Source organism: Microcebus murinus, chromosome 13 (genome assembly GCF_040939455.1).
Source record: "Microcebus murinus isolate Inina chromosome 13, M.murinus_Inina_mat1.0, whole genome shotgun sequence".
In the NCBI taxonomy this organism is placed as follows: domain Eukaryota; kingdom Metazoa; phylum Chordata; class Mammalia; order Primates; family Cheirogaleidae; genus Microcebus; species Microcebus murinus.
The window spans coordinates 58,331,992-58,356,329 of NC_134116.1; the positions used below are offsets into that span (position 1 = coordinate 58,331,992).

At 37.7% G+C, this 24,338-nt stretch overlaps 1 protein-coding gene across 1 annotated transcript; it reads left to right on the forward strand.

The window, feature by feature from the left end:
• Positions 1-9,008: 9,008 nt before the first annotated feature.
• Positions 9,009-22,232, forward strand: FAM216B (family with sequence similarity 216 member B). The gene is given in 6 exon segments (XM_076009419.1): positions 9,009-9,108; positions 9,921-9,996; positions 11,372-11,484; positions 13,955-14,075; positions 18,782-18,921; positions 18,923-22,232. Coding segments are annotated over 4 exon segments (405 nt in total). The 5' UTR covers positions 9,009-9,108; positions 9,921-9,996; positions 11,372-11,385; the 3' UTR covers positions 18,968-22,232.
• The last annotated feature ends 2,106 nt before the right edge of the window (positions 22,233-24,338 follow it).

The window sequence follows — 24,338 nt, forward strand, 5'->3', positions numbered from 1 at the left end:
AATATCATCCGGATTACAAGAGCAGTTTCTATAAAAACTAAGTTGAATGTCTAGGAAGTATTAATAATAAGTGAGTCACTAAAAAAATGTGCTGCCCGGTTAGATGTGGGTAAGATAATTGCAAAAGAAGAAAAAAATAATACAAAGCTAGGAGGATCCTGTATCCCATTTGTGTCACAAATTTCTTCCAAGGGCTTCCTCCATTTTAAAGAAACAAACTGGAAATCCAAATAATGCATTAAGGATGTGTTGCTTGCTAGTTAGCATGAAATCCCATCACCTAAGTGATGCAAGACTTTTCAATGACAGCCTTGTTGACATTGTGGACAAGATGGTTCATTTAGCAGAACTGCCCAGCACTGAGACATTTAGCCTCTCCAATCTCCACTAAATGCTACAGTCAGAGTACCCCTGGCACAGTTCCAAATACTCCTTGTAATAAACACAGTAATTTTAGTGCATTCTACCAAACATTATTGCTTGTACTCAAAGAAATGATCTTGGCCCTACCTCAAAAGATCAGAAAATGGATTTATATTTATATGTTTTTAATTAAAATAGTATGTTAAGACATACAAGCATTTTTTTTTTAATGATTTCTGCTTCAATTGCTTTTCTGTGATTACCCAGCCTGCTACTTAGTCCTGATAGTTTGGTTAAGGGTTCTTTGTCTACTCTACCCAGGGGCCTTCTAAAAAAATAGCAATATCACAGGGGTTACACACATGATATAAGGGAATTGTTGAAAGAACTGGGTATTTCTCATTGGAAAAGGCAACATTTTATATGGAGAGAGTTACTGATTATATATATATATATATATATGTATATATATATATCAATCTTGTTTGAGGGGAATTAAGTTTCTTCTATGAGACTCTACATAGAATAATCTAGAAATAACTGTTAAATTGAACAAAATTTAATAAAGACAACATGGTATAATAGAAAGAATAAAACCTTTAGTGCCAGACAAACCTGGACATAAATCCTGGCTCTCTGTCTTGTACGATATATATAAATTGTCCACTTCCTTCTCAAATTCTCTATTTCCCCCCATATAACTATAAAAATAATATTTATCTCACAGAGCAATAAAGAATAAATAAAATAGTCTTTCTCCTGTTCTTAGTACAGTTTCTAGCCTATAGCAGACACATAATAAATGGTAGTTCCCTTCCTCATCTTCTTCCCTGTCCCTGGAGGTGCAAAGCAAAAAAAGACAATTATCTGCTTAAACACACTGCCTCTTCGAGCTTTTATGTTTTAAGATGTGAATAGAACTATAAAAATTCCTTCTGGATCAAATCCTCACCTTGTAGCAGACATTATTGACACTGTTTCTTGCCTATCTAAAAGCCATTTACCTCCTTTCTCCTTGTTAGCAGCTCTCCATGTGTGCTTAAGGTTGAATAAATATCCTTTGGCTTTCTGGAAGGTCAACCCAGCCCCTGGTAGAGGTGTTGGCCTAGATCCAGTCCTTTTGTGGCACATTAGATTACCCTTCAGCAAATATTCCAGCCCCAACCCGTGATACCCATGAGAAGAGTATACCTTCCTGCCCCTTTGATTTTGAGCTTGAAATATGTGTAAAAGTATGTGTAAAAGTGTGCCAATTCTAAGCCAAGGCTTGTGCCTCTGGGAGCTTCTAACCTCTGTCGTGACAAGACATGCTTTGGATGTCCCAGGTCACAAAAGGATAAGAGGCACATAGCGCAGCTTCCCTGGCTGACCTGCCAAAACTTGCATCCTAAAGCAGAGCCATCCAGCCAACCTGCAGACACATAACACATAAACAGGTATGTTGCATGTCCCCAAGATGATTTTGTGGTTCTTTGTTTAGCTGACTGATACATCTGCCTATAAGATATTAGGAAAAATTGTCTGGGAAGCTTTTGGGAAATAGTTTTTCTCTCTGATAACAGAAAGGAAACCTGCATGAAGATAAACTCTCTGCTCAGTGCCACATCCTGATTTTGAATGAAGTAGCAGCTTTTGATCGGGAGAAGAAGGCCACCAGCCCCAAATCAATGAACCAATACCACCAGCCATCTTCTTTCATTTGTTGCAAAGTGACAAGAATAAATTCCTATTTGTTTAAACCACGATTTGTTTGGTACCTGTAGCTGAATGTATTCTAACTAACACTTGTCAATATTGAAACCCAGAACTACTTTAAGAATTTTTAGTTTTTATGACACAAGGTAACATATTTGACAATTCCCAGAATTATTTCTGATTTATGATCAGATGTTGTGTATTAAGTTTTCACTTGTGACTTCACTGGCTCATTTAGTGAGCATTGCTTGCTCATTCAACTGAAACCCAAGCATTTAGGATGTACTTTCAGGGAACAATATTCCCCATAGCTTTATTTCTTTCAGGTAATTTTCCTTCACTTTCAGATGCACCTTCTGCCCACACTGCAATATTCCACGTGTAGTGAAGGTTATTTCTTGAATCTTTTTGATGTGGCCACCTTCCAAGGATTTTAATGGTCTTTCCTGCCTCTTTTTTTTTTTTTTTTTTTTTTTTTTTTTTGAGACAGAGTCTCACTTTGTTGCCCAGGCTAGAGTGAGTGCCGTGGCGTCAGCCTAGCTCACAGCAACCTCAAACTCCTGGGCTCGAGTGATCCTTCTGCCTCAGCCTCCTGGGTAGCTGGGACTACAGGCATGCGCCACCATGCCCGGCTATTTCCTGCCTCTTTATCACAGCTGGGCCAAAGAAATACAAAAGTGAGATTCTGTGTATAAGAGGACCAGAAACAAACACCTTTCCATTGACTCTTCATTTCAGAGCTAAGCTTATGCCACCAAGAAAAAGGGAAGATACTAAAGCAAGACTGCCCAAGTTCAGGGCCCAAGTCTCCCACTTCCCAGCTTCAGGAATATGGGTGTGCTTTAGCTCAGGCTACTATACCAAAATATCATAGACTGCGTTTCTCAAACAACAGACATTTATTTCTCACAGTTCTAGAAGCTGGTAAGTTCAAGATCAAACTGGTAAGGGCTCCATTCCTGGCTTGCAGATGGCCACCTTCTCACTGGGTCCTCATGAGGTACAGGGGGAAGCCTGGTTCCTCTCTGTCTTCTTGTAAGGACACTAATCTATCACGGGGGCTTCATCCTCATGAGCTCATCTAAACCTAATCACCTCCTAGAGACCCACCTCCAGACACCAGCACTTTGTGGGTTATGGCTTCAACATAAAAATTTGGTGGAGACACAAACATTCAGTCCATAGCAGGTGGGTTATTTCACCTGTATTTACCTCATAGGTGAGAATGGAGATATTAATAGTATAGTATCATAGTACTGTTGGGAAGCTTAAATGAGTTAGTATATATATAGTGCCTAGAGTGGTACATAGTGAGCAATAGTTATATAGGAATTGAGCAATTTTGATGTTTATATAAAAACTTAGAATTCTAAAGTATCAGGAAGTGGCAGATGGCACAGTGGGGGTGCTGGTGAAATGGGACACTCTGGCTAATACATGGCTTTTGGAATAATAGGATTATAAGGTCAGTGACCCAGTGAAACACTTAAATATGCTGCGCAGTATTCTCATCAAGGGAGCCTATTTTTCTTAAAACTTCTAATAGGGAGCTCATTGTTTCCTGAAGTTGTTCATTCTTTTGAAAATATGCATTTCTGTAGCTTCTACTTATTGGTCCTAATTTTTACTTTTTAGAAAAGTAGATTAAGTCTAATCTCTCTTCACTATGCCAGTCCTTTGAGTATTTTTGTGGCATTTTTGTTCCTCCTTCATCCAGTCCCTTCTGCTGTAGGTTCTTTCCAGGGTTGATGGATCGAACACGTGTGCCAGCTCAGCCTATGACACAGCTCCTCTACTTTGGCCACACAGCCCAGTTTGCCCAGGTCCCTTGTGTGGGTGCAACACTGCAGCTCAGAGCACACCAGGGAAGCCTCGGCCTCTCCCTTGTTCTAGAAACAATACTTCTGTTGATGCAGCCTATACATTCATGAATCCATCTAGCAGCACCATTAACTCATTCTGCATTTACTTGCCCTGTGTCTGAACTGCTCCTAAACCCCAAATTCTTTTCTGTATTCATCCAACTGGCAATGAAACTCTGATGCAGACTCTTGTTTTTATTGTTATTACATTTCATCCTATTAGATGCAGCCCATCACTTTCACCTGTCGAGGTCTTTTTGTATCCCAATTCTGTCACCCTCTGTGTTTTCCATCCCGCTTAGATCACTGTCATCTGAAAATTTGATAAGCTTGCCTGCTATTTCTTCATTCAATAGATCTTAATAAAACTATGGAATAGCCTGGGGTATGACACCAAAAACCTGTCCAAACTGTTATTGATCCATTAGTCAGCACCCTTTAGTATAAAATTTTAACAAGCTTCAGATTGTGCTTATCTATTTATGAGGATTTCACCAGGCACTTTGTCAAATGTAGAAACACCAGGTCTATAACATCTAAAAGTCCCAGAACTCTATGCTTATTAACAACAATAATAACAACAGAAGGAAACAACACTGTTTGAAAACATAATTGTCAGTACTAATCTTTTAAATGTTTATAAAGTTGCATTGATACTCCATTGTTTAATTCTACATGGTACTTTTTTAAAAAAAATCTAATTCACATTTTTGAAAATAAGGAGACACACTTGGAGAATATTTTCATAGTTGAGGACCTACAATTCACATCCCTATCTACTGTGTATTTGAATATGCCTGGGTATGTTCGAGGGCTGACTCGATTGGTCCACTGGATGCCTATTTGCATGAAGACTTTTCAGGAGCTTTATTAGAAGGTCAATGACTTGGCATAATGAGACTAACACCCTGCTCCAGAATCAAGACCATATGTCTTCATGAAACTGAAGTTTCCCCTTATTGAACTAAGAAGTACTCCAGGTGGGAATGGAATATACTGCAAGGCCAAAAAGAATTAAGATGCATGAATTTTGTCTGTAGGTAATGACTGGGATAATTTTCTATTATAGCAGGGTGTCTGTTGCTTGAATTCCCTTTTTGTTCCAGAGATCAAGGGAGAAATCATAGATGTCAGGCCACCATGAATTGGAGTCCTGGCTCTACCACTTAATAGCTATGCCACACGATCTGTTGTTAGAGAACCATTGCTACTCCCTAGTGAAAACCACCTTTTTGTAAATTCTTACAAGTTTTAAAATGACTTTGAGTCTAGAATTGTTTGAGAATTCCTAGTGCTCCTACTCTAGCTTTTTAAATTTTATATCTCACCTCTTTCTACCATAGAATTTATTTGAAATTATAGGATCAAAATTAAATCTCTACACATTCCCTTTTCAAGTTATATTCCATTATAGATTTTTTTCCTGAGTTTAAAATATGTTTTTCCTAAGTCCTTAGCACATATCTGACCATATTCAGCTTTTCCTTTGCTGATAATCACTTCTTCTACATGTTCAAAATAGTTTTCGCTCACTAAAAGAGGTTCATATAACACAAACTAAGATTCTAATTTTCCTTATTTTTGTGACACAGTGCCTCTTGTTCTAACAGACTGGTTCCTATGAATTAAGGTTTAACTTTATCTTGGATTCAAGTCATAAGTTCTTCTTCTGTGGGGCGCGGTGACAACGCCATTACAAGATGGCGCCGATTTCCGGTGGCCCGCCTGTAGTAAACAAGTTCAGCGCATGCGCAGAGTAAGTCCTGGCCTGTTCTATAAGTATGCATATGAAGGATCTTAGCTTGGCCTATCAGTAATAACTCTCGCGCGCTTTTAACTTATCCCCATCACTTCCCTCCTTCCTTAGAGTATATAAGTGTGTGAGAGCTTGTGCTCAGCGTCTTCCGCATCATGTAAGTTTAAAGGGAACCCCATTAAAGCACTGTCAGAAGAACTCCAGTTGCCGCGTCTTCCTTGCTGGCGAGGCGGGCGCGACATTCTTCCTCTCTTGGTATCACCCATGAGGTCCTATTTACCCTATTATTCCATGAAAACACTTTATCACCCATGTGCTAAACATTGGTATGCAGATCTACCAATGTCTTCAGCACTGTGTCTCATTGTTGAACCAATGTTTCAAGTGTGAAACAATATGCATCTCTTCTACTAATAGTTAACATTGTATTCTCTATAGTAATTAGATTATGGGTGTTTCTATTCAATTTTTTGTAGCCAGTTTTAATTTAATTTCTTTTGAAATGTTCAATATTTCTTGATGTCTACATCAAGAAAACTCGTTTTATGGTCCAAACTGAGGATATATATTGTTTCCTCATTCTTAAATCTTAAGTTATGTCTAGAAATCTATATCTCATTCTTTGACATTATATAGTCTGTCATTTATTTTCTCTTTTCTTATAAAATGACAACTTTCAGTACTATTTAGCAAACACTGACTATGTCTTAAGTCCCTCAAGCTCCTGTCTCGAAGGGGTGGGGAGCCTGCAGCCTCAAGGCCACATGTGGTTTTCCAGATCCCCAAGTGCAGCCCCTCGACAGAATCCAAATTGCACGGAAAAAAATCCATATATTAAAAGTATTTGTTCTGTAAAATTTACATTCAGTCAAAAGGCACATTCAAGGATCCAGAAGACCACATGTGGCTACAGGCTCCCCACCCATCCACACCCTTCTCTTTACCACAGGAAGACTGCAAAACACCATTTCCCAGAATCCTTTGCCAGCTGGCATCCAACGGGAGGCAGGACAATTGAAAGTTGGAGGAAAGAAGCCATGTTTTTATGCCTTCTGCTTGCACCTGTGGTAGTGCCAGCAGCAGCAGCCAAATAAGCAACAGCAGGAACAGCAGGGACGGCAACAGTGGTGACAGTAACGTTAACAGTTCTGGCAAGAACACAGAAGCAAGAGTGTCTTGTGAGGTACCTGAGGCACTGCTCAGGCAGTGTTATTCCAAAGGAAGCTGCTCCGTGTCATCGTGTCCATGGGCTGTGAGTAAAATCATTTTCCCTTTTGTCCTCCAGCTCTAGGTATGATTGTGGTTTAGTGTAACTGCCAATCCTCCAATAACCTAACCTTCCATGTGGTATGCTCTAGAATGCGCTTCATCATGTCCTGGAAAAGCATTCAAGGAAGACTCAATCGACAATGTCGATTTGTCCGCATATAGCTGTTATCACTTGGTAGAGAATCCTTTCAACCTCTCAGATCCAATGATAGGTTCCGTGGTATTTGCTGGCATTTGCAGACACTTGTTTGTGCCATGTTTATTTCCCAGAAGCTTTGTGTTCACATTATCAGAAAAAAATTTCAAGCCTTTTGTGGTTTTGAGTCCTTCCTTTCTAATATAAGGCATTTATGATTCTATTCATCACTCTTACTTATCTCCCTCTTATCTTTCCCTTAGTCTCCTAAGAATTTTGAATTTGTGGTTTTCTTTTGTGTTTCTTCTTTCATTTTCTCTAAGAACTCATCTTTGCAGATAAGCTGGCATTCGGAAGGAGACTTCTAAAGAAAGAAATCAAGTCAGTAGTATAATGCTATCACAGAAGAAGGGATGAGGTCAGTGTGCGCAATAATCTTACGCCATAGGTTCACTACTATCATATTTAGCCTCAAACTCAGATTAAATACAGAGAATATCTTACTTTCCTTCAAAATGAAAAAGGTGATATCAATAGGTGAGGCCAAAATGCTAATTTGGAGTGTGATGTCATGATTCTTAAAGTCAATGAAATCACATTGCTGATTCTATTCTTCATAAAATTTACTTATCTGTTCTCATAGAGATAAAATTTTGGCTAACACCTGCCCCTGCATGAAAGAGGCAGTTGTTTGTGCTTTGAAATGTTATCGGGGTCTGAGCATCCTACAACTTTGACAATGCATTCTTTCACAATTTCTACATCATTGAATGGCTTTCCTTTTTTCCCGAGTATATAAGCTACTCTATAAGTTGCTTCAGTGGCATCATTTCCAAGTCTTATTTTTGCTTGAAAGAATTGTTTGTGCTTTTGCTTTTCATCTTTTAATTTCTGCAATACAACCTTTCATGTATCTCCCTCAAATTTAAAATACTTGTGGTCCTTATGAGTATTACAATGCTGATGAGCATTGAATTTCTTTAATGTTTACATTGCAGTATCACAAAGCAAGCAAATCATCTTGCCTTTAGCAGAAACAAGATAATATTGCAATTCCTTTACAAAAGGCATATGGAAAAAAAATCTATTTTCTTTCTTCAGCATTCTCTTGGTCTTCTTAGACATGATGGGTTGTTAAGCAGAAAGAATTGAGCTGTGTAACTATTCACCAATTCCACTTCAAATAGAAATGCAAATGCAAGTGCACTGTTGTCAAAAGCCAACAACAGACTGGTGTATTGAGCCCCCATAAACTCTTGCCAACCAGCCTCATGCAGTAGTGGTGCCAGTCCTGGGGAAACTTAGAACTAAATCATGAACATAGCAGCTGTCAATTTAGCCCGTATGGCTTACTAATGTTCTAATTATGCTAGCCAATCTGGAAGGATTGAACCTTATTTCATTGAAACTTGTTTTATTCTTTGGTATTTTAAATATGTTCATTTAAAAACTAAAACAAATATATGAAAGACAAAAATGTATTAATAAAAATAAAAGGATTTCTTCTGTAAAATTTGTATTCAGTCAAAAGGCTGCATTTAAGGACCTAGTAGGCCACATGTGGCCTGAAGGCAGCAGGTTCTCCACCCTGTAGGGAATAAAGAGAAAGCAATGAGGATGGCGATGACTGACTCCAAATCTGGGAAATAGTCATATAAGGGCTTCTTGCCCTGATGGATTTCTTAGCCTTTAATATTCAGCATCTATCTCCATGCACATTCCTCCCCATGTCTGCATGTAACACAGATATGGCAGATTTAGATGATACTTGATTAGTCATCTAATTAGTTAGACATCTGATTAGACAAACTTTGAAAGAAAGAATATCAAACTGTGCAGTTGAATGTTATCCAGAAGCAGGGAAAGGCACGCAGCCAAATTCCTCCAGCTCTTTGTTTTGTCACATAGTGTTGCTTGGATATCAGCTTATCAACAGACTGAGTTTCCACTGCCACCACTACAGGAACGAAGAAAACTGCATTGAATACGAATGCCAGCTTTTTAAGACAGGAGAAGTACAATACAGGGTAAGTTCATTTTAAGCAAATCTGTCTTTTTGTTTCTCATATGTTATTTTGTAGATTTTTTTTTTCTGCCTGAATACCCTAAGTATTTTAATCAAACTTTATCAGGTATAGACCACTTGAGTAGGTAAGATGGATTTCTTTAGCAACAGCCCAAGAAAAGCATACATGAATTGTTGCCACCAGAAAGAACATCAGTCATTTCCTTATGCTATTTGAGGAGAGAGGAAATCTTTCTGGCTTTGAAGAATATTTGTTCTATGCTCTACAGAGCTGGAAAATGGGAGGGGAGATGCAGAGATGATTGGAGTACAGGATAGAGCATAGGTTTCAATTACAGAGAAGATTAAAAGAGTATATCTTGCTTGGTATGGTTTCTGGAGTGTACATTGAAGGAAAGCAGCATTAAATAAAATATTTATAGTTTAATTTATAAGGTTATATAGTGGAAACAGTATACACAGACATGTTGACTGTTGGTTTCCTAATAAATTTTTCCTCTGGACGATCTGAGCCCTAGATGTGTGAACTCAGAGCCAGAGTCTTCGCACTTATTGAAATATGTCTTAAGCAGGCACTGTGAGCTCCGTGGATCAAACAACCCAATGTGGTGGGCATCGTAACCACCATCATAAAGATGAGGGAACCGAGGCTAACAGAAGGGAACAAACTCAAGTCTGTCCAGTTCTAAAGACCACCCAGCCTCTATTATAGTTTCTTTTCTTCGGTTAGCATGTGGTACAGGTATAATCTGATCTGTTTATGGGATCTGTTACTGTATTTGATCTGTTGTGTTCTTACTTCCTATCATTCAGCTGATCACAAGGCAAAGAAGTAAGCAGACGGGAAAGTACTCGGGGTTTCCACTGTGTGCCTTGGCAGCCTATTCCCGTATGTCTATTCTTCCTGGATTGTTAAACTCTTATTATTGTACACACTTCAGACTCTAAATCCTAAATCACCAGGAAAGGAGACTTAATCATAGCAAGTGTGACTCCTTCATTCTGGGTCTTTGTCAGGCAAGTAGGAACATGAGAAGTTTAATAGTTTATTTTATAGTACAATGCTATAAAATTGCAGATCTAAATGTGCAAGAAATGGAGAGTGATATAAAGATATACTACACTGCCACTAAAAATCATATTTTTAAGGACTATTTAATGAACTGGGAAAGTGTACAACACACATATATATCATGATCTCCCTTTTCTAAAATCACACACAATGTACACAGAAAAAATAAATAACTAAAAAGAAATCAATCAAATGCCAACAATAGTTATAAATAGTTAGATGCAGCCTGAGTATCTTTTATTCAAAATGCTTGGAACCAGAAGTGTTTCCAATTTGGGATTTTTTTTTTTTATTTTGGAATATTTGCATTATCATTACCAGTTGAGCATCCCAAAATGAAAAATTCCAAATTGTTCCAATGAGCATTTTCTTTGACATGCTGGTGCTCAAAAAGTTCCAGATTTTGGAGTAGTTTGGATTTTGGGTTTTTGGATTTGGGATGTTCAACCTGTACAGGTAATTTTATTTTCTTCTTTAATTTTTAAAATTTTCAAAATTTTCAAAAGTAATAGATATTATTTTAGAATCAGATAATAAATATTTAAAATGACTAAGAAATAACTGTTGTAATCAGGTGTGGTAGCTAACGCCTGTAATTGGAAGAATGAAAAGGGAAGATTACTTGAGGCCAGGAGTTCAAGACCAGCCTGGGCAACATAGCGAGACCTGGTCTCTACAGAAAATTTAAAAATTAGCCAGACATGGTGGTGCACACCTGTAATCCTAGCTACTTGGGAGGTTGAGCCAGAAGGATCACTTGAGCTCAGGAGTTGGAGATTGCAGTGAGTTATGATTGAACCATTTTTGCACTCCAGCCTGGGCAACAGAGAGAGACTTGTTTCAAAAAAAAAAGAAAACAAAGGAAAAAGGGAAATGACTCTTGTAGAAATAGTATGGCTCTACAACCCACCCATTTTAAGCACAAAGTTAAGCAGGAAGACAGAGATCTGAATTATTTCTTTATATCATAAATAATTAATAATTATTTTCATAAATAAGGCATAAGAATGGGAAAAAATGTAGAATCTCGTGAGGTCCAATTACTTGGAAACATGTGAGACAATGTTCTTATCCCTTGGAACAAATACATTTATTTGTTTACTTTTATTTATTTACTTACTTATTTACTTAAGTACATCCCCAAAATTGGCCGAGCAAAGTGAAATATGCTATGCTTTGGTGTTCCTTGGAGGTACAGGATAAAGAATGGGAGAAAACTGGAAGAGACAACAAAAGTTTCGGAATGATCCACAAATTCCTTGCATTCGAGTCCCTCCGTCCGCCTCTGACAGTTCCTTACTGAAGGTACAGCATTTTATTCACAGACAGAGGGAGCTTGTCTGTCTTTCCTTCAAGGCGTGAGGACTTTTGCTACTGTCTGTTTATCCAGCATTAGGAAGAGTGACCCCAAATAAGCCCTTGCTGTGTGCTGAAGTCCCACATGAGTAAATGAAAGAGCACTTGGATGATGTACTCCTCCTACATGCGTCCCATTTCAGGAGCTCTGGGAGACAGTCACCTCTTCATGACTGATCCACTACCAGTGAGGAGAAACTCACTAATTGACCACACGGTGGTGGCTCCCTGTTGGAGAGCCACCATCAAATTTAGCTTAAAGTCATTCTCATAAATACTCTTTGTAAAAATTTCAGTTCTCTTCCAACCCTTCAAGGAAGGGTAGACTACAGAGTAAGAATATTAGTAATGTTTCCTATAACTTCTCATTTAGAAAATTCAGAGTTTTACTAAGGAAAAGAAGTAGGCATTTTTTTTCTTTGTCAAATAAACCCATAACGTTTAAGATTTTATCTTACATAATGGAAATTCCCATTGAACTTTGGAGCTTTGCTCTTGAAATTAGCTTGCAATTTTCATATTATCTTGTTCTCAATCTTTTGAAAAGGCTTCATTAGTTATTCAGGAGTGGAATCCATTGTCTTCTTCAAATATATTATCCTCCCAAATCTCTAACTGAGAAACGGAAGCTGAAATGGCATCTTAAATTGTGAGGTATGTGGCTTTGCTACTTTCACTCCAGATATATTTTCGATATTAAGTTTAAGGTCTCTAAACCTCAAAAAAAAAAAAAAAATCTGACTCATGGATTTCCACAAACTTTCTAATAGGTAAAAGTCACCTTATCCTATTTTCACATATTATTATCTTCAATTAAGTTTTTATTACATGATTATCAACTAGTTTTGAAAATTCTGTTATTATTTTGAATTTTTTTGCCTAGGGTAAACATCTTATCTTGATTCTTCTGGAATGTTGATGCCACTATCTCAGCTTCCCTATCTGTAAAATGAGCACAATCAATTGCCCATCTCATAGGACCATTGTAACTTAACAGAGGATGCATGCAAAATGCTTAGCACAGCACAAAATAAACACTTAAGATATATTAGGTATATAATAGTAATTAAAGTCCTGATCCTTCTTGTTTGTCCCTACCTCTGTGAAAGTAGCCTTCTAAATGGTCTACCTGCCAGCGTTCTCTTTCCTGAAGCCTGTTCTCTACAGCAGGGCCAGAGTGATTTTTTAAAAATGTAAATCTAGTCCATTTAAAGTATGGCGCTTTGAGTTGGATAACTTGTCCCAAGGGAGTGGAAATCTGTCCTGCACACTCAGCAGCAGCATCCCAGGCTCACTGATTGCCAACAGCACCTCTTCCCCTTCCCACCAACTGGGCTGATCAAAAATTTTACAGACACTGCCAAATGTCCCTTGAGGGTCAAAATGATCCCTGTTGAGAATCATTGCCTTTAATAAAGACCTCTGATGACTGCTCATATAAAAATTAATCCTTAAACCCTTAACATAGTGAAGAAGGCTTTTATCATCTTCCTCTAACTCTACAGATTTTTTGAAATCAAGCACTAGGTTTTCCGAAGCAAAAAAAAAAAAAAAAAGTCTAGTTCCCAAGCATGTTCAGGTATTTCATGCCCATAAGAGATTTTGTACCCGTTTCTCCCTCTGTCTATAACTAGTCTTTGTTTTTTTCTTCTAGTACAATGGTTCTCAAATTTGAATGGGCATATATCAGAATCACCTAGAGGGTGATTAAAACAGAGTTCTGGCCCCATTGTGCAGAACCATAGAGGTTCTGATTCTGTAGGTCTGGGTGGGGCCTGAGAATATGTATTTCTAACAGGTCTCCCCACGTGTTGCCCATGCCCTTTGAGAACGAATATTCTAGTCCCTTCTGGGAACGCCTCACCCGTAAGACTCAGGTGTAGTGTTGATCTCAATTAGAAAGCCTTCCTTTACTGCTATGGGCAGTTTGTTTACCTTCTCTGTTTTCATAGTACCTTTTTATTAATAATACAATGAGCCCTTACCACTTTCCCCATCTATTCATCTATCCATCTCCTCTGCGCACTGAGAACATTCAGTGGGAAGTTCTCTTCTACCACCCAGAGACCTGGCATACTTTTCAGCCCTGTGTAGATTATTACCACCTACTCTCTTCAATAAGGATCAATGAAATATAGGATCTTAGAAATCCTTAGATCTCCCTCAGTCCAATACCATGGCCTACTTACCTAGAATCTTTTACTTACACATTTTCATCACCATACAGGCCAGTGGAAGACTGTTTAAGCAAAATAAGGAGGACATTACCCATTCATTTTCCAATTATTGTGCATTGAAAATATGTATGTTTAGCAAGAGAAGCATCTTAACTCCATGAAAGTTAGCTGGGAATACACCACACTTTTTAGTCCTGTAGAACTCCATAGACTCATTGAAATCACCTGCTCTGCTCTGACAGGACCTAACCCGAGGGCAGCAGCGCTACTTTTACAGCATCATGAGGATTTACAACTCCAGGCCCCAGTGGGAGGCCCTGCAGACCCGCCATATTCATAGCCTTCGGCACCAGCAGCTGCTCGGTGAGTTTAACTAACTGACCCGAACCAGGCACCTTAGAAAGGAGCTCGTGCACTGCAGCTCAGAGTCAAGTTTCCAGATAAATAATTCAAGTACAGTGGCCTCTGCCAGTGTGCTATGCTATCAACATAGTTGGTTAGCCAAGTTTAAAAGCACTTATTCCCGACAATAGAAAGCAAGGTTTTATAGATAAATTGAGAGAGTTTAAAGAAATTCGAGTATGGATTGTTATAAAATGTTAACAACTCTCTGAGATTTGCAGGAACTTAGTCAAGTAGATTGATGATCCTGGATTTAGAAAGCCAGTGTTGGCTCCAGCCACAGCTCAGCCCTTTGCTGTTGGTGCGGACTCAGAGGCTTGGCTTACTCACAATAATAGTTATATTTATTGAGCATTTATCAAGTTCCAGGCCTTGTGCTAAGAGCTTTATATATAATATCTCATTTTCTCCCCACTTTATGGTTGTGGAAAATGGAAGCTCAGGCAGGTTAGGTAACTTGATGAAGATCACACAGATAGTAAATGTTAGTTAGGATTTCAAGTCAGAGTCTTCGCCTCCAAAGATCATGCATTTTCACCCCCATCCCTTGCTGTCTCTCCTCTTCTATCAACATCTTCGGATTTTATGAAGCACAAATGAAATAATGGTTGTGAAAGACCTTCACAGATTATAAGCGCCAACCTACTGAATGGCATAATTGTTGTCAAGTCCCTTTTCTTGCAGGAAAAGCTTTCAGTTGCTGGCCCCCCTCCATTTCTCTCTTCTCCTAACTCTAATAGAGTGCTTTTTAGAAAAAAAAAAATCCACTCACTTGGCATTAGCACATCTACTTTATACTGATGTTCCTGTATTTACACAAAAGGAAGACATGCTTTTTGCAAAGGATTTAATAAAAGCAACATCAACAGTAATTATCTGTTATCAAGGGCTTCCTATGTGGCAGGCACTGTTCTAAGAACTTTGCATGTATTGTCTTATTTAAAACTCAAACACTTCTAGGTGGTAGCTGTCTTTATAACCTACAGTTTACAGAGGAGAAAATTGAAACATGGACAAGTTAAATAACTTGACCAAGTCATGCAACTAGTAAATGGAGGAGCCAGGATTCAGTTTGGAACACAGGATTGTCTGAAGTGTTGTAGAAGCATCATCTTGCAGCTTTTGTTTTAGAGCAAAATTGCATAGAAGCCAATGAATCCAGAAGCAGAGGTAGTCAATGTTTAGTGCACATAAAAGCTGCCTATTACCTTATTAAAATGCAGATTTCCAGGTCTAACCCTCTGAGTTTCTGATTCAGAAGGGCTAGTAAAGTCAGAAATCCACTTTAAGCATTTTTTTTTAAATTTTAAAATATTAAAGGGGTACAAATGTTTTTGTTACATGGATAGACTATATAATTCTGAAGTCAGGACTTTCAGTGTGCCTGTCACCAAGAGAGTGTTCATTGTACCCAATAGGTGAGTTTTTACCCCCCCTCCCCTCTCCCTTCTTAGTTTCCAATGTCTTTTACATCTCTTTGTACCCCTGTGCACCCATCCTTTAGCTCCCATATATTAGTGAGAAGATGCGGTATTTGTTTTTCCATTTCTGAGATATTTCACTTAGGATAATGGTTTTCAGTTCCATCCAAATTGCCATGAAAGACATTATTTCATTCTTTTTATGGTTGAGTAGTACTCCATGGGTGTGTGTGTGTGTGTATACACACACCATGGAGTACTATTTAACTATCCATCTGTCTCTCTCTCTCTATATATATATAGTTGAATATATATATTGAAAATATATAATCAAATGTGAGATACACATATATATTTAACTATATATATGTGTGTGTGTGTGTATCTCACATTTTCTTAATCCACTCATGAATTGATGGGCACTTAGGTTGATTCTGTATCTTTGTAATTTTGAATTGTACTGCAATAAACATTCAAGTGCAGGTGGCTTTTTGATAAAATGATTTATTTTCCTTTGGGTAGATACCCAATAGTGGGATTGCTGAATAGAATGGTAGGTCTACTATTAGCTCTTAGAGAAATCTTCACACTGTTTTTCCATGGGGATTATACCATTTTGCAGCCCACCAACAGTGTATAAGCATTCCTTTTCCCCGCATCCACATCAGCATCTGTTGTTTTTTGACTTTTTAATAACGGTCAGTCTGACAGGGGTAAGGTGGTATCTCATTGTGGTTTCGATTTGCATTTTCCTGATGATTAGTGATGTTGAACATTTTTTTCTTTGGCCATTTGTCTGTCTTCTTTTGAAAAGATTCTGTTCATGTTTTTTGCCCACTTTTTGATGTATATCTTTTTCCTTGCTGATTTCTTTGAGCTCTTTATAGATTCTGGATATTAGTCCTTTGTCAAATGTATAGTTTGTGAGTATTTATATTTCATTCTGTAGGTTGCCTATTTACTCTGTTGATTATTTCTTTGTTGTGCAAAAGGTTTTTAATTTAATTAACTCCCATTTATTTATTTTTGTTGTTGCTGTATTTGTCTTTGGGGTCTTCATCATAAATTCTTTGTCTAGGACTATGGCTAGAAGAGTTTTCCCAACATTTTCTCCTAGAATTTTTATGGTTTCATGCCTTATATTTGAGTCTTTAATCTATCTCAAATTAATTTTTATATATGGCAAGAGATAGGAGTCCTGGTTCATTCTTTTGCATGTGGTTATCCAATTTCTCCAGCAACATTTGTTGAATATGGGGTCCTTACCCCAATGTACGTTTTTATCTGCTTCGTTGAAGATCAGTTGGATGAGACATTACAACTAATACCACAGAAATACAAACAAAATATCATCTGTGAATACTACAAAAACCTCTATGCACACAGACTAGAAAACTTATAGGAAATGAATAAATTCCTGGAAACACACAACTTCCTGAGTCAAGAAGAAATAGAAATCCTGAATAGACCAGTAATAAGCAGCAAGATTGAAGCAGTAATAAAAAATCTCCAAACAAAAACAAAGTCCTAGACCATATAGATTCACAGCCAAATTTTTACTCGACCTACAAAGAAGAACTGGCACATATCCTACAAAAATTGTTCCATAACAATGAGAAGAATGGAATATTCCCTAACTCTTTTTATTAAGCCAGTTTCACCTTGATACCAAATCTAAGAAAGGACACAATGAAAAAAGGAAACTACAGACCAATATCCCTCATGAAAATAGATGCAAAAATCCTCAAAGTACTAGCAAACCAAATTCAAAAGTGCATTAAAAGATAATTCACCATAATCCAGTGGGCTTCATCCCAGGGATGCAAAGATGGTTCAACATATATGTATTAATAAATGTGATTTACTATATAAACAGAAGCAAAACCAAAGACAATATGTTCATCTCAATAGAAGCAGAAAAAGCATTCAATAAAATCCAGCACCCTTTCATGATAAAAACCCTCCACAAACTAGGTGTAGAAGGAACATACTTCAAAATTATAAAAAGCCACATATGACAAACCCACAGTCAATATCATACTGAATAGGAAAAAGTTGAAAGCAATCCCTCTAAGATCTGGAACAAGACATAGGTGCCCATTGTCACCCCATCTATTCAACATAGTACTAGAAGTCCCAACCAAAGAAATCAGGCAAGAGAAAGAAATGAAAGGAATTTAAATTGGGAAAGAGTAGGTCAAACTATCCCTGTCTGCCAATGATATGACCGTGTATCTAGAAAATCCTAAAGACTCCACCAAAGATTCCTAGAATTGATAAATAAATTCATCAAAATCTCAGGTTACAAAATCAATATACACAAATCAGTAGAATTTCTATATATTAATAAAAGTCAAGCTGAGAGTCAAATCAAAGACTCAACACCATTTTCAATAGCAAAAAAGAAAATAAAATACCTAGGAATATACTTAGCCAAGGAGTTGAAAGATCTCTACAAGGAGAACTACAAAACACTGATGAAAGAATTTGTAGATGACACAAACAAATGGAAAAACATCCTATGCTCATGGATTAGTAGAATCAACATAGTTAAAATGTCTATACTGCCCAAAGTGATTTACAGATTCAATGCTATTCCCATCAAAATACCAACATCTTACTTTACAGATCTAGAAAAAATAATTCAAAGCTTCATTTAGAACCAAAAAAGAGCCCAAATAGCTAAAGTAATCTTAAGCAAAAAGAACACATCTGGAGGTATCACATTGCCTGACTTCAAATGATACTTACCAGAAGGCTATAGTAACAAAAACAGCATTATACTGGTATAAAAGTAGAGACAAAGACCAATGGAACAGACTAGAATACCCAGAAATAAAACCATATAACTAAGTAAGCATTTTTTAAAACATGTGGCCTCAGCCTGATGATTCTCTGGTATATGGTCTATAGACTATACTTTGAGATACACTTAGAGATATCAAATATATCTTTTTGATTTGAAGAAAGTTTTGATATCAAAAATAATTAGTTCATGCAAATATTCCTCATGGCTCAAGTCACTTTCCAAATGATTTGACATGTTAATAAGTATTTATTAACTTATGGAATAAGAAATGCAAATGAGAAAAAATATACTCCTGTTCTCAAAGATAATATAATTTGGGCATGCTAACTACAGAATAGAAGAAATTTTGTACACATAACTAAATATTTGCAGTTTTGTTTGCTTATTTGTTTTATAAAATTGTTGACTTTGAAGTTTCTTTCATTTCTTTCCCATAGGTTATATTACTCAACAGGAAGCCTTGTCTTATGCTGTTGTACTTAGAGATTCAATCAAGAGAGCCTCAACCAAGGTAGCTTCTCAAAGAACCAGTCTCCGGAAATCTTCAGCTATGACAAGAAAATGTCCTTCAGCACTACTCTCTGTCTGTGGTTCTACCAAAGGTCCAAAGTACAGGGTGCTGAACCCTCAGGAACTGAGACTTGGCAACATTTTCTGAAACATGCAGTTTCATGTATCCTGACCTCTAGCATCCATGTATCTAGTGGGCATCTAGTGGGTCCTCAGTACATAGTTGTTCAATGACAGTGAATAAAAGAAAAATTTCTAATGCAAACCTCAAACCTAAATATTAATATAATCGCTCTCCTATTCACATAAATTTTGCCAGCAAGAACAAGTTGAGAGGTTTGGGAGCAATGAAGTAGAGAGTAAGCAAGTATTTTCACATATAATCTGTAGAGTAAAATGACTTAAAACTTTCAAAGTAAAAGCTTCCTTTGAATTATAACCTACTAGAGAATTCCAAAAATAGTGAAAGGGGATATGTGACCAGAAGGTTCCAGGTCCTCTGTCACTGGGTGACCATTACCTGCAAGCCACCTGCACTGCACATATTGAAAATATAGAAACTAACATGGAATTAACATGGACCACAGAGGGCTCTAGAACCATGTTATCTCAGCAACACTGTACATTTCCTTCCTGTCTTCTCCTTCCATCATTGGCATTCAACTTGGCCCAAAAGCTTCTGATTCTCATCTGACTTGATCACTTCATGTCATCCTAAACTTGCACTTATCATTCTGCCACAGCTGGATTGATTTTACACAGCTGTAATTGGCCTTGACACGGGTAAGAGAATTCATGCACACACCTTTTCCTAGCAGCTAAAGAAACACCCTTAGCAGCACATAAAATAGCCCAAAGAACTGATCTCAAATCTTACCTTTCTATGGCCTCAGAGGTTTTAAGCAAAGCATACAAGACTATACCAATAAGCAAAAAAAGAGAAAATAGTCAAATTGTTCTGTAGACAGTATAGTATTACATTAGTCATGTTTAATAGTTATTTTCATCAGTGATTTTTCTGTGTGTGTTCAAAATTAATCACCAGTGCTCATGTAAAGTCAAACTAAAAAAATACCTCTTTCTCATCTTTTATTTTAAATGCTTTACCCCATTCAAATCATCCAATGACTTTGTCATGCCTATGAAAGGAATCGATTGAGATGGGATATAAAATTGCTTAACAAAGGAAGTGCTAACATTGATCTGAAAGGAAGATGCTACATTATTGCCAGGAAAAAATCATTGATGATTATAATTATCTTCTCTTTGCAACCATTAACATGTAAGATATAAAAGTTGTCATGAGATTCTGAAAACTCCCAATACAAGTTCTGAAATCCTATCTGAATGTTATTGAGGAGGGACAAGGGTCTTGGTTGGCCCACTAGTCTGATGGGAAGTCTTGGGGAAGCTGATATTGACCTTGCTGTGGTCATTCACTTAATCATAAAGAACCTTCTTGACCTCTGCAAATTTGGGCCCTGACTCACATACTCTAGCTTCACAGTTCTACATACAGAATTATTAGGAAGGATTAAAAGAAGAAAAGAATTAAATGGAGCTGGGGCAAGCTATGGGGTAGCCCCCTTAAGAGACAGAAGTTTGTGGTAGACCTAATTTAGCCTTTACTAACCTTCCCATTGTTTCCACGATGGGCCTTTTATCCCTGTGAACTGCTTGCGTGCGCTTGTACCTTAGACATTTTTTGTTGTTGGGTATAGATATTTGCTGTGTAAGCCTTAGTTAGTGATGCAGAATATCAAAAAGGCCATTTATAATTCTGAGCTACATCCCTGAAAAGTCTCAGAAGAACCTTGTTTCTGAGAGAGACTTCTAAGATCTGATTGACAGGTGAATGTCACAGGTCCATAAGAAGGACAGATAGATCTAAGGTGGTGCAGAAGGTCCCAATTTTTGGTAACCCCTTGAGCTCCTCATCTGAAGTTTATAAGGAATTCAATTGGTTATGAAGCTGGAAGAAAGGTGTTCACCTGGAAGGACACTGAGAAAGATGATCAAAGGGGAAGAGAGGAAAACCTACAACTTTTAGGAAAGTCTAATACTTTGACCTTTTGGAGACTATATTGCTTGCTCTCACAGTGTCAGTAGACATCATCAGAATCTAAAGTCCTGGAGATCAGTGAGCATTTTACCTGCAATTGCTAGCACCTAGAACAACTCCTGGTCTGCAGTAGGCAATCAGTAATACTTGTTGAATAATAATGAAGTTTTCAAAGACTCTACAGGTCATACTGGCTTCTGACTTTGTGATATCATTCTAGGGTCCCAGGAAACCACAAGTATTGATTAGGGGTAGCAGTACTATGTCCAAGACAGATGAGGGGAAGAGTTCACTCCAGATGCAAGCAATAGAGGGTACACTGTCTGTAAAGAATGTTAATAATAAAGCTGACTGAAAGTTGGTCTACTTTTTATTATCACCATCAGCCAGCAATTTTAAACAATTGCTGAGGTTATTGTTGAGTTTAAAATAGAATATATGTAAGCTTCAAAGTAGCACATTTTTATTTTTTTTTCTTTAATAACCATTTTATCCCACATAGAACGTAGTTCAGAGAACTCCCTGCTAAATGGTTGGCTTCCAACACAATAAGAGTTCACATGTCTCCAGCCACTGTGGTACTGCATATTCTTGCACTTAAATGACAGATTGAAATGAACAATGATTGTATCATGAATGTAAAGACAAGGAACAGAACTTAAATTACTTCAGTTTTTGATTCTATGTGGCCACTCAGAGTTTTTCTTTTTTTAAACAATTTTATTGAGGTGTAATTTATGTGCAATAAATGCCCCGAAAGTTTAACGAATCTTGAGAAATGCACGCAGTTACCTAATCAGCACCACAATCATGATATAGAATGTTTCCATTACCTCAAATTTTCCCATGTCCTTTTGTAGTCAATCTCCTCCCCCAAATCCTGGCCCACGAAGAATCACTGATCTGCTTTCTATCACTATAGTTTTCCTTTTTCTAGAATTTTGCATAATTACAATCAGAGTATATAGTCTTTTGTGTCTGGCTTCTATCACCTACCATGATGCTACTGAGGTTCATCATGTCACATATGTCAGTAGTTTGTTGCTCTTCATTGCTGAGTAGTGTTCTACTGTACACATACACCACAGTTGCTTATCCATTCACTGGTGAGCATTCGGATTGTTTCTAGCTTTGGACTATTATGAATAAAAGTGCTATAAATATTTGAATGTAAGCCTTTGCATGAACACAGTTTTTATTTCTCTTGGGATGATTCCAAGGAGCACAGTTATCAGGTAATATGGCAGATTTAGCTTTAACCCTACAAGATACCATTGTAGTGTTTTCCTAAGTGGCTGCACCATTTTGCATTCCCACTAGCAGTGTACAAGAGTCTTAACTGCACCACATTCTCGCAATGTCAGGCATTTTAATTTTTGATTATAGTGACTGTGGCTGCTGGGCTGAGAAGAACATGGGTGTGTGGAAAATATGAGAATTGCCATTATTAATTAGTCACTTTTTTTTAATGGGAACTGTGGCAAATTTCAAGGACAAAGGTTGGATGTGGGGGTGGTCATGGTGATAATCTTGGAGATTTAATAGAATAAATTCCAAAGTCTAGCAGTCAACTCTGATAAGATGACTCTCCAGTTTATGTGTAGGGGAGGACAGGATTGGAAGAAGTGAAGAAGAAGAAGAAAAAGCAACCCCCTATGGTAAGGACTATCCCTGGACCACACCGTGGCAGTGTGTGCTCATTAACTTCTCACTTTTCCTTATTTACATTGTTCTTCAGTTTCAGCAATCAATACCCCACTACCACCAAAATCTTTATGTACTACGCTAGTTATCAATTGATATATAATAAAGTGCTCCAAAATTTAGTGACTTAAAGCAATATTTACTCTCTCACAGTTTCTGTGGTCAGGAACCTATGCATGGCTTATCTGGATCTTCTTCTGGTTCAGGGTCCCACACAAGTCTGCAATCAAAGTGTCAACTGAGGCTGTGGTGTCATCTGAAGATTCAACCAGGGAAGGATCCACTTCCAAGCTCACTCATGTAATTGTTAGCAGAGTTTAGTTCCCTGGGGCCTGGTGGACTCAGGGCCTCAGTACGTTACTGGCTGTTGGCCGCAGGCTGCCCTCGGTTCCTTGCCACATAGAGCTCTCAATAGGGCAGCTCACAAACAGCAGCTTATTTCATCAGAGTTAGAAAATGAAATGAAAGAGACAGTGCATATCAGGTGGAAGTTCCAGTCTTTTATAACCTAATGTATCACTTTCCCTTTGTTCTATTCAGTAGAAACAGGTCACTAGGTCCAGCCCCTACACAAAGGTAGGGGATTCCTCAAAGCTGTGAATACTAGAAGGTGGGCATCATCAGGAACCATTTTGGAAGCTGAAGGACTAGGCCAGGACTAGGATGAAGTGAATGACATGCCTATGGTGCAAAATTGAAGGAAATACTCATTCTTGCACAATCCTCATAGTGAATGTCCCCAGGTCCCTGGTTCACCTTACCTCTCCCCGTCCTGCTGTCTGCTACATACACCAATGTACTCATTCTGACTTCTGACTCCCAGTCAGGGCTCTCAGCCAAGACAACCAATCTAGCCTGCCTCTCAGGCAACCGTCCTGCAATGCACACTTCCTCTCTGCCATGCCCCTTTCTCATAACCTAGCTGCTTTTTGTTCCAATCCTCCAACATACTCTTAGAGGAAAATAATACAAAATAAGCCTAAAACAGTTAATAATTAATATTTAATTCTTGTATAACCTATATATTTAGAGCAATATGTATCAGAACACCATTCATATACCAGATACACTGAGGATACTTAAAGAAAATGCAAATTCCTGGGTCCCATTCTAGACCCAGTGGATCAGAATCCTAGGTGATACTTAAGCTTACTAAAAGTACAATGGCTTTTTACATTTAATGAGTAACTTCAAAATCATATGTTTTAACCCTAAAAAAAAAACCCTGAATTTCTGTTTGGCAAGTTTGGCAAACATTTAGGGGCAAGAGTTGCGTGACAAAAGAGGCTCTTTTGGATAGGAGAAGTATCTCCTTGATAGTCCTCAATATCCCGTATATGTAAATCCTCAATATGTAACTTCTCAGTATGTAAACAAGCTCCATATTATTCTTGCTTAAAAGCCAAGTCAAGCCAATGTTATCACTCAGTACCTGAAGCTACTAAAATGATTTATTTTCCGTCAAATCAGTATTATTGAATATGCATTGCAATTCCACCAAAATGGATTCTGCTTTGCATTTTCCTACCAGTCCCTATGTTGTGATGAAGGCCATAGAAACATGTCGAAGAGTTCCTGCACCTTTTCAATTAAAATGAGTTGCTAATTGCATCAGTGCTTGTAGAGGAAACCATTATATCAGCCTCATTGACTCCGCTTTCCCTCTAAGTTACAATCAGTTGCCTGAAATGTAATCAATCCCTATGTTGGAAATCAAT